The 11,464-nt window shown below is 49.7% G+C and overlaps 1 protein-coding gene across 5 annotated transcripts in view; it reads right to left on the bottom strand.

Moving 5' to 3' along the window:
- Window positions 1–9,858: 9,858 nt before the first annotated feature.
- OLFML2B (olfactomedin like 2B) overlaps window positions 9,859–11,464 on the bottom strand; it is a 45,277-nt gene continuing 43,671 nt past the window's right edge. For all 5 annotated transcript variants that reach the window (XM_043875716.1, XM_043875714.1, XM_043875715.1 and 2 more), the window contains exon 8: window positions 9,859–10,958. In XM_043875716.1, coding sequence (XP_043731651.1) covers window positions 10,357–10,958 — 602 coding nt within the window. In that variant the 3' untranslated portion in view covers window positions 9,859–10,356. The remainder of the gene's footprint in view (window positions 10,959–11,464) is intronic.

The following is an 11,464-nucleotide window of genomic DNA, read 5'->3' as shown; positions in this document are numbered from 1 at the left end:
AGGTGCTTGATGACTACAGCCCTGAAGTGCCGTGTTCAGCTTGACAGTTACAAGGACATTATCAAAGTAAGATTCATCTGTCAGGGTGCGCTTGACAGATCTGTGGGAGAGAAGCCGATAGAGCTGGTATGGGGCATCTGCAATATGCGGCCTCGGGGTGGTGAGGCTGGAGGAGGCGCAGGACGTAGTAGGGAAAATATGGGAAATACTGAGCCCCAAGTTCACAGCATCAGCATGCAGTTTTCTTGCCAAAAAAAAGTTGAACCTGGATCTAATCAAGCCTTCATATCTACCTTCCAGTTTAAAGGAAACAGAAGGGAGAGAGAAATAAATTAAATGATAGCTGAAGGAAGCCATCAGATAAGCCCAAAAAGTGATGTTCTGCAGAAAACCCAACATGGTTTTTCTCAGCAAATCAAGGCATGAAAGAAAGAGGGCAGGACAGGATGAAACTATTCAACTGGAGTTTAGTTAATAGTAACATAGCGATATTGGTTTTCTAGTTTTGACAAATACAGTGATTACATAAGATATTAATATTAGGGGAAACCAAGTGAAGAGTATTTGGAAACTCTCAGTACTAACTTCACAACTTTTTTGTAACTGTTAAATTATTCTAAAATGTAAAATTTATGTGTGAGAGAGAATTAAGATGTAAAACTATAAACTCAAAGTGTACGTTGATTCAGTTCAGTTCAGTCACTCAGTCGTGTCCGACTCTTTGTGAACCCATGAACCGCAGCATGCCAGGCCTCCCTGTCCATCACCAACTCACGGAGTCCACCCAAACCCATGTCCATTGAGTCAGTGATGCCATCCAACCATCTCATCCTCTGTCGTCCCCTTCTCCTCCTGCCCCCAATCCCTCCCAGCATCAGGGTCTTTTCAAATGAGTCAGCTCTTTGCATCAGGTGGCCAAAGTATTGGAGTTTCAGCTTCAGCATCAGTCCCTCCAATGAACACCCAGGACTGATCTCCTTCAGGATGGACTGGTTGGATTTCCTTGCAGTCCAAGGGACTCTCAAGAGTCTTCTCCAACACCACAGTTCAAAAGCATAAATTTTTTGGTGCTCAGCTTTCCTTATATTCCATCTCTCACATCCACACATGACTACTGGAAAAACCATACCCTTGACTAGACAGACTTTTGCTGGCAAAGTAATGTCTCTGCTTTTAAATATGCTGTCTAGGTTGGTCATAACTTTTCTTCCAAGGAGCAAGCGTCTTTTAATTTCGTGGCTGCAGTCACCATCTGCAGTGATTTTGGAGCCCCAAAAAATAAAGTCTAACACTGTTTCCACTGTTTCCCCATCTATTTGCCATCAAGGGATGGGACCGCATGCCATGATCTTAGTTTTCTGAATGTTGAGCTTTAAGCCAACTTTTTCACTCTCCTCTTTGACTTTCATCACAAGGCTCTTTAGTTCTTCTTCACTTTCTGCAATAAGGGTGGTGTCATCTGCATATCTGAGGTTATTGATATTTCTCCCGGCAATCTTAATTCCAGCTTGTGCTTCTTCCAGCCCAGCATTTCTCATGATGTACTCTGCATAGAAGTTAAATAAGCAGGGTGACAGTATACAACCTTGACGTACTCCTTTTCCTATTTGGAACCAGTCTGTTGTTCCATGTCCAGTTCTAACTGTTGCTTCCTGACCTGCATACAGGTTTCTCAAGAGGCAGGTCAGGTGGCCTGGTATTCCCATCTTTTTCAGAATTTTCCACAGTTTATTGTGATCCATACAGTCAAAGGCTTTGGCATAGTCAAGAAAGCAGAAATAGATGTTTTTCGGGAACTCTCTTGCTTTTTCGATGATCCAGTGGATGTTGGCAATTTGATCTCTGGTTCCTCTGCCTTTTCTAAAACCAACATGAACATCTGGAATTTCATGGTTCACATATTGCTGAAGCCTGGCTTGGAGAATTTTGAGCATTACTTTACTAGTGTGTGAGATGAGTGCAATCATGCGGTAGTTTGAACATTCTTTGGCATTGCCTTTCTTTGGGGTTGGAATGAAACTGACATTTTCCAGTCCTGTGGCCACTGCTGGGTTTTCCAAATTTGCTGGCATATTGAGTGCAGCACTTTCACAGCATCATCTTTCAGGATTTGAAATAGCTCAACTGGAATTCCATCACCTCCACTAGCTTTGTTCCTAGTGATGCTTCCTAAGGCCCACTTGACTTCACATTCCAGGATGTCTGGCTCTAGGTGAGTGATCACACCATCGTGATTATCTGGGTCATGAAGATCTTTTTATACAGTTCTTCTGTGTATTCTTGCCACCTCTTCTTAATATCTTCTGCTTCTGTTAGCTCCCTACAATTTCTGTCCTTTATTGAGCCCATCTTTGCATGAAATGTTCCCTTGGTATCTCTAACTTCCTTGAAGAGATCTCTAGTCTTTCCCATTCTATTGTTTTCCTGTATTTCTTTGCACTCATCACTGAGGAAGGCTTTCTTATCTCTCCTTGCTATTCTTTGGAATTCGGCATTCAAATGGGAACATCTTTCCTTTTCCCCTTTGCTTTTCACTTCTCTTCTTTTCACAGCTATTTCTAAGGCCTCCTCAGACAGCCATTTTGCTTTTTGCATTTCTTTTTCTTGGGGATGGTCTTGATCCATGTCTCCTCTACAATGTCACGAACCTCCGTCCATAGTTCATCAGGCATTCTATCATATCAGATCTATTTCTCACTTCCACTGTATAGTCATGAGGGATTTGATTTAGGTCATACCCGAATGGTGTAGTGGTTTTCCCCACTTTCTTCAATTTAAGTCTGAATTTTGCAATAAGGACTTCGTGATCTGAGCCACAGTCAGCTCCCAATCTTGTTTTTGCTGACTGTAGAGAGCTTCTCCGTCTTTGGCTGCAAAGAATATAATCAATCTGATTTTGGTGTTGACCATCTGGTGATGTCCATGTGTAGAGTCTTCTCTTGTGTTGTTGGAAGAGGGTGTTTGCTATGACCAATGCATTCTCTTGGCCGAACTCTATTAGCCTTTGCCCTGCTTCATTCTGTACTCCCAGGCCAAATTTGTTTCTTGATTTCCTACTTTTGCATTCCAGTCCCCTATAATGAAAAGGACATCTTTTGGGGTTCTTTTCATAGAACCGTTCAACTTCAGCTTCTTCAGCATTACTGGTTGGGGCATAGACTTGGATTACCGTGATATTGAATGGTTTGCCTTGGAAATGAACAGAGATCACTCTGTCATTTTTGAGATTGCATCCAAGTACTGCATTTCAGACTCTTGTTGACCATGATGGCTACTCTATTTCTTCTAAGGGACTCCTGCCCACAGTAGTAGGTATAATGGTCATCTGAGTTAAATTCACCCATTTCAGTCCATGTTAGTTCACTGATTCCTAGAATGTGATGTTCATTCACTCTTGCCATATCCTGTTTGACCACTTCCAATTTGCCTTGATTCATGGACCTAACATTCCAGGTTCCTACGCAATATTGCTCTTTACAGCATCAGACCTTGCTTCTATTACCAGTCACATCCACAACTAGGTGTTGTTTTTTCTTTGGCTCCATCCCTTCATTCTTTCTGGAGTTATTTCTCCACTGATCTCCAGTAGCATATTGGGCACCTACCGACCTGGGGAGTTCCTCTTTCAGTATCCTATCTTTTTGCCTTTTCATACTGTTCATGGGGTTCTCAAGGCAAGAATACTGAAGTGGTTTGCCACTCCCTTCTCCAGTGGACCACATTCTGTCAGACCTCTCCACCATGACCCAGCCATCTTGGGTGGCCCCACACGGCCTGGCTTAGTTTCAATGAGTTAGACATGACTGTGGTCCTGTGATCAGATTGGCTAGTTTTCTGTGGTTATGGTTTTAGTGAGTCTGCCCTCTGATGCCCTCTCGCAACACCTACGGTCTTACTTGGGTTTCTCTTACCTTGGACGTGGGGTGTCTCTTCATGGCTGCTCCAGCAAAGCACAGCCACTGCTCCTGACCTCGGACGTGGGGTAGCTCCTCTTGCCTGCCGCCCCTGACCCTGGACGTGGGGTAGCTCCTCTTGCCTGCCGCCCCTGACCCTGGACGTGGGGTAGCTCCTCTTGCCTGCCGCTCCTGACCCTGGACGTGGGGTAGCTCCTCTCAGCCACCGCCCCTGACCCTGGACGTGGGGTAGCTCCTCTCAGCCACTGCCCCTGACCCTGGACGTGGGGTAGCTCATCTGGGCCACCGCCCCTGACCCTGGACGTGGGGTAGCTCCTCTGGGCCACCGCCCCTGACCCTGGACGTGGGGTAGCTCCTCTTGCCTGCCGCCCCTGACCCTGGACGTGGGGTAGCTCCTCTGGGCCACCGCCCCTGACCCTGGACGTGGGGTAGCTCCTCTGGGCCACCGCCCCTGACCCTGGACGTGGGGTAGCTCCTCTGGGCCACCGCCCCTGACCCTGGACGTGGGGTAGCTCCTCTTGCCTGCCGCCCCTGACCCTGGACGTGGGGTAGCTCCTCTGGGCCACCGCCCCTGACCCTGGACGTGGGGTAGCTCCTCTGGGCCACCGCCCCTGACCCTGGACGTGGGGTAGCTCTGCTCCTGCGCCATCGCAGCCAGCACTCCTGTGACATTGATTGATTTGATTCAAAGGTCCAAACGTACAAGACACAACTGGGGAAATTGAATGAGAGTTGGTTTTAATGATTTTAAGAAATCATTGTTAGCCTTGTTACATTGAGGTTATGTAGGAAAATGTCCTTCTTTTGAAATAGGCCTACTGAAATAAGTTTGGGTAAAATGTTATGATGTCCTTGAAATATTTTAGGCAAATTTTTTTTAAAGTTGAAGCAAATATAATGAAATATTAATAATTATTATATACTTGATGTTGGGGCTATGGGGGTTCATTATACTTTCCTATGTATTTTCCTGGCTGAAAATTGTCAGTCACAATAAAAGCACAATCAAGTCACAATAAAAGCTATTGTGTGCCGTTTTTGCCTTGTGCTTTGGGTGTTATTACATCCCCAAACAGCCAATAAAAGACAGACCCATTACTGAGGGCTCAGAGAAGTTCAGTGTTTTTTTCCAAGATCACACAGCCAGAACAAGGCAGAGCAGATATTTGTCCACAAACACCCACCATCTCCCAAAAGTGCCTCGGGTGGAAGGAAAGTATCTTGGAGGGGCGGCAAAGTTCAGAAAGGAGCCTGAAACGTATATCCCAGAGACCGGGAGGCCATCGGGGAGGCCAAGAGGAGAAGCTGGCTTAGGAGATCTGCATGAGGACTTCGGCTAGTGTTTTCCACTCGCTTTTACTCACACCACCTTGTTCTAATCTTCCATGAATCCGTCCTCCTTGTGGGCAGTGTGTGCTCCTTTTCTGAGGTCATATGAATGCCACGCTGGGGAGTCAGAGCTCAGACCGAGGTCTTGGAGGCAGTTTCCTCCAGCAGACATCACTATCCCTTGGTGATTTGTTGGTATTCTTTAACCTCTAAGTTGTGTCTGAGGCTTTGTGATCCCAAGGACTGTGGCCTGCCAGGCTCCTCCATCCATGGGATTTCCCAGGCCAGAATACTGGAAAGGGTTGCCATTTCCTTCTCCAGGGAACCTTCCCACCCCAGGGATCAAACTTGTGTCTCCTGCATTGAAAGGTGGATTCTTTACCACTTATCCACCAGGGAAGCCCTCCCTTGGTGATAGCACGAAAAAGGGCCACACGCCATAACCCAATTATGTTCAGGTGTGTGAGCATACATGTGGCCACAGAATAAATGTGCTCATTGCCCAGGGGCTGGGTTGGTGGGTGCTCCGGCGGCCTCACCGGGAGCCTGGAGATTAATTGCTGTGGGCTGGTGCTGTTGAAAGGGGCTGCTGCAGGGCTTTTGCTGGTCCTGTGCCCTGCTGTCAGCCTCTAGAGGTCTGCATGCTCAGTCCTGCCGTCTTCTGCTTCTGTCCAAATGTCCCCACATCACAGAGACTTTCTCTGACCTGCCTACACAAGAAGCCCCTCCCTCTCTTCCTCCTGGTTTCTCTATATTCTTTCCCTGCTTTATTTTTATTGCCACCCATCATAACACACATAAATACATTCCTTTTCTCTCCTCCACTTCAGAATATAAGATTCCTGAGCTCAGGCACTTTGACTTGGTCACTCAGGTTCCCCAGTGGGGGCTCTGTGAATATTTGTTGAATGAATACATGTAAACATGAACAGATGAATGCAAAAATAATGTATAGATTGTTAGTCATATTTTTCTCCACTTTTGAAAATGATACTGTTGGAAAATACTTTAATAGGAAAACAAAAGTAAATCTGTTTTCCCATCAGTATCAAGCAATTAAAATGCTCCAGGTTAATAATTCAAAAAAACCCACATGTATCCACATGTTCATTGCAGCTCTATTTACAATAGCCACGACATGGAAGCAACCTAGATGTCCATTGACGGATGAATGGATAAAGAAGTGTGGTACATACACACAATGGAGTATTACTCAGCCATAAAAAGGAATGAATGTGAGTCAGTTGAACTGAAGTGGATAAACTTAGCGCCCATTATGCAGAGATAAGTAAGTCAGAAAGAGAAAAACAAACATCATATATTAATGCATATATATAGGATCTAGAAAAATGGTACTGATGAACCTATTTGCAGGGCAGGAATAGAGATGCAGACAGAACAGACTTGTGGATACAGTGAGGGGAGAGAGGATGGAGAGAGGAGTAGCATTGAAACATATGTTACCAGGTGTAAATTAGAGCGCTAGTATACACAGGGAGCTCAGCCTGGTGCTCTGTGACCACCTAGAGGGGTGGGCGGGGGCAGGCTAGGTGGGAGGGAGGTCCAGGAGGGAGGGGACAGATGTACACCGACGGCGGATTCATGCTGCTGAATGGGAGAAACCAGCACCACATTGTAAAGCAATTATCCTCCAATTATAAATAAGTTTTTAAAAAATGCCCCAGGTTAGGTGAGGGGTTCCAAAGCTCAGAGAAGGCTTCGCAAATCTGAGAGCTGGAAGAACCCCCTTCCTTTCACAGGTGAGGGAAAGGCCAGGAGGGTCAGTACCTACCTGGCTGTTTCTCCACCTCTTCAACTTTCTGAAAAACTCCTTCTCTAATTCTTCATGTTTCTGAAACTCAGTCCCGCGATGAGAAAGCTGCTTGGAGAAGTCCTGGGTGTGCTCAGGGGAACTGTTTCCGACCACCCAGCTTCAGGCCTGAGGTCACCCCTTCCGCTGCTTCCTCCTTCCGGCTTGTGGGAGGTACCTGGGGAGCAGATCCTCACCTGGCCTGAGTGGGCATTTCAGCTGTGGGGCAAGTAGATCGCCCAGATAGGCTGCAGCTGGCATCCCCAGGGGCTGTTTCTCCCAGCACGGGGAGTTCCCTGACGACTGACAGAGGGGCCGGGAGGAGCTCAGGGGAGCCAGGGCAGGAAAACTGATGCTCGGGTAAGGAGCCACATGAGTGACCATGTCGGAGCCTGATCCCAGAGTCACCAAGGAGGTGGGCAGCTGCCCTTCCTGCCTGCTGACCAGCCCTATCCGGGGCCCGTGGATCCAGGCCTGCATGGTTACTCCTCTGGCGTAGGCGATACGGCTGCCTGGTCCTTGCTCTGCCGCTCCGGCCTTTAGGCTCCTCAGCCCAGGCTCTGGCTTTTCAGGGAACACGGCTCATGTCCTAGGACCCCTACACCTGCACCTCTGAGCCAGGCCTCCCACAACTAATTATTTTCCGTAGCAGCAGGGACCGTTCCTGATCCCTGACCACATCCTACTGATCCCCATTGCTTGCTCCTAAGGCTTATCCCTGAAGGCCAGTCTGCCCTGGAAAGTTGAAGTCTGAGACCTTCCTTTCTCGACATGGCAGGGCAACCCAACCCTCAGGAGGCTGATGCAGAGACCTGAGGAGTAGGCAGATTCGGAGGTCCTGGCCTCATCTGGATCAGCAAAGTGCGAAAGCTGTGATTCAGGCACAGACAGGAGAGGGGCCGCAACCAGCACTGGGCTCTGGGCCGCCCAGCAGTGCGGTCCCCGGAGGGCTGGGTGTACCCAAGGTGACAAGCCCTCGTCTGGGAGTCTGGTGTGCACGTGTGCACGCTCAGTCGTGTCTGATTCCTGCGACCCCATGGACGGTAGCCCACCAGGTTTCGCTGTCCATGGGATTTCCCAGGCAAGAATTCTGGAGTGGATTGCCATTTCCTCCTCCAGGGCATCTTCCTGACCCAGGGATCAAACCTACGTCTTCTACATCTCCTGCATTGGCAGGCAGCTTCTTTACCACTGAGCCACCTGGGAAGCAGATGGATGGGTGTGGGGTGGGGGGCAGTGGATGGCTGGCTGGATAGACAGATGGATGGATAAACATTTCCATAAGATGTGAGCTCCCCACCAGTGACTCTCCTGGTGGCTTACCCCATTCCCTCAGAGCAGCCCGACCTGGGGCTCATGCTGACTCTGCTATGGTTTCCAACCGGGGCCTGACAGAAGGGCCAAAGTCTAGGCAGGAAAAGCTTCTCTCTCCTCTAGCTGGGCAAGGCCTCTGGACGTGGGAAACTCTACCCCCATTTTCGTCCATCAAAGTCTTTTTGAACCCCGGACATACCGTGTCCCGGCTTGTAAGCCCTGCTGCTGCCTCCAAGCCTGATAGGCACTAGCATCTGTTCCGGAGAATTTGACCCAAACAGCCCCAAGACAAAGTGAAGTCATTTGGATTTTCCTTATTTAGAATGGTCTAAGTGAAGGAAGCTGCTAGCGGGGTGGGGGTGGAAGCCACCCACTGTGCAGAGAGGGGATGACCGGGCGGTGGGGGGGACAAGGGTGGGAGGTGTCTGTGCTCTAGGACTCAGCAGGCAGCAGCTGCTCCCTCTATGGGGGTGCAGGTAGAGATGGTGCAGGGTGGGGACAGTGTGGTGACCTGACTGCCTCCCCACATCATTCTTGGGTTCTGCCTACCACCCACAACCTCGGGAGAAAGATGTCCCTCCAAGGCCAGGACAAACAGAGCCACAGCCAGGCCCCAAGCCTCCTTGGAAAGGGGGACACTCAAGAGCACCCCGCCTCTGTAACTGCCTGCGGTGCTGCTCCCAGGGTCTGTGGCTCCCACCCCTCTGATGATGTCTGGGAACGGCTGCCTGGCACGGTCTGGGGTGGGTGGCTGGGGCTGGCGGCAATGGCGTAGAGGACTCTGGAGGACCAGGCCGCGCTGACACTGAAGTTGGCCCGCTCCGTGATCACCTCGGCCGGCATCTGGTTGTCACTGGGCTTGTCTCTGCCCAGGCTTCTGTCTCCTGATTTGTGTCACGTGGAGGAAAGGGCCTCCTTGTGGGCAGCAGGCACTTACACGTGTGCATGGGGAGGGATGGCAGGTCTACCCAGCTCCCTCAGGGGCCTTGTTTCAGAAGAAGGCCTTTCCTCTGGTGGGGAAGCTGGGAAGGAAGGCTGGCTGAATGGGAATGTTCAGGATCAGCGGAGAGGACTGTGGGAAAGGGGGAGATTGATTGTTTGTGAGCTTCTTAAGAAGTACAGGGTGAAGGTCACACTCAGCTTTATGTTTTCAATGGTGCCAACCACCAGACTACATGGAGGAAGACTAAGGAATGAACAGGTTCCTACATCTTGGGTAATGACTAGAAAAAAAGCCAAACAGATCAAGGAAGCTGGTGTGACAGTGGAAGAGCCGGGGAGGGATCAGTGCCACAAAGCAAGTGCCGCGGGGGTAAGCTCTTTCCAAATTCCACCCCCCAACCCTGCAACGGAGCCCCACATTAGGAGGGAGAGGAGCTGCCTGGGAGCAGCTCAGCATGAAGATGGTTCTGTGAAACAGACTCATCGCCTTCTGGGGGAGGCGTGTAATCCCGTCAGACATAGCTGTGCTAAACAAAAACGCATTTGGGGTGATTTTTAATTTCTTCTTTATTAAAAAAAAAAAGCAATTTTTTCTGTGTTTTTTTTTTTTCCAAAAACTTCTCCAATACATAAAACAATTTTCCCGCCCCTTAGCACTTCTTTCTTGCCTCCTTTCACTCCTGCTGCTGGTGCCATCTGCCTGCAAGACCGTGATGACGAAACCTTCTCAGATGGAGATCAGGAAGCTGGAGGGGTCGAGGGTTTGAAGGAAGGTGGTTACTGGTCGAAAGGAGAAGTTGATTTGCACAAAAATATAAACCATGGAGGGTGAGACCAGCACATACATGAATGGATTGATCTACAATCCACATAGAAAAAATAGACCCAAATTGTCATTTTACATTTGCAATATTATACAAAATAATATATATTTTTTAAACAACACATGCACACACACGCGCGCACACACACGCGCGCACACACACACACACACACACACAAGGTGCCAGCAGCCCCTCTGAACTTCTGCTTGTAGGGACAGGGGTGTCAGTAGGCGAAGATGACGTGGTAGGTGACCTGGTGGCCATTGTCCCAGGCATAGAGCAGGCGGTCCTTGGGGTTGTAGTCTATCTGAGTGGTGTAGGAGTACTCATTCTCAAACAGCAACCTGGGGACGATCTGGGTGTTGGTGTGGGTGTCGAAGGCGTAGGAGATGTTGGCATTGCGCTGGTTGTAGCTGTCCACAGCATACAGCACCCCGCAGATGACAAAGCAGTTGCCGTAGAAATTCCTCCGGAGCCCCGTGCGCCACGTGGTCTCCTTCTGCGTGCTCAGGTCCATGGCGTTGAGCTTGCTCAGGACGATGACCTCCTGGCTGAAGCCCTCGTCGTCCAGGGCCGGGTAGATGAGCCACAGCCCATTCTCGTCCACAGCAAAGTCCACGTCCGAGTGGCCCTGCCACCGCCAGGGCGTGGCCTCCTCATAGGCTACGTCGTGGAGCATGGCCCAGGCAGCCACGTAGCGCTGCTTCAGGTCATACTTGATGATGTTGCGGGTGAAGGCCCGGTTGTAGTAGAAGGCGCCATTGTACACCACGTGGCCTGTGCCAATCCAGCTGTAGGGGAGCTTGTAGGAGTTGCTCCAGCGACCTGCGGGCGGTGAGAAGGCAGGAGGCTTCAGGGCGAGGGTGCAGGGACACCCGCCATGGGGAGGGAGGGGGGCAGCCCAAAGGGAGGGGTGCGCCACGGGCTTGGGGTCTGGAGCCCTGGGTTGTGTCTTGGCTCTGCCACTTCCTACTTCTGTGAGGCACCCTCATCTGTCATTTATAAATGACAATTCCCACTCCCCTCACTGAGCTACTTCAAGGATCCAGATGCTAACACACATGAACATGGTTTGTAAACAGTCAAGGACCACGGGAAAGGGAAGATGTATCACTGCTGTCTTCTGGACTGGACTTCAGGTTGTCCCATGTCTCAGGGGCTGGAAGATGAAAGGGGGCGTGGGAGAGGGACATCCTATTGCTAGAAGTTCCTTCTACCATCAGAAGAAGGTTCTGCCCTTCCACTCTCTCCACCAGGGGTGATCTGGTCATGATTAAGACAGAGGACAGTGGAGAAGGAAGACCCTCCCTTGAGTTGGACCTGTAGCACGT

The sequence above is a fragment of the Cervus elaphus genome, chromosome 20 (assembly GCF_910594005.1).
Source record: "Cervus elaphus chromosome 20, mCerEla1.1, whole genome shotgun sequence".
Lineage (NCBI taxonomy): Eukaryota > Metazoa > Chordata > Mammalia > Artiodactyla > Cervidae > Cervus > Cervus elaphus.
This window is presented reverse-complemented; position numbering and strand designations above follow the sequence as displayed.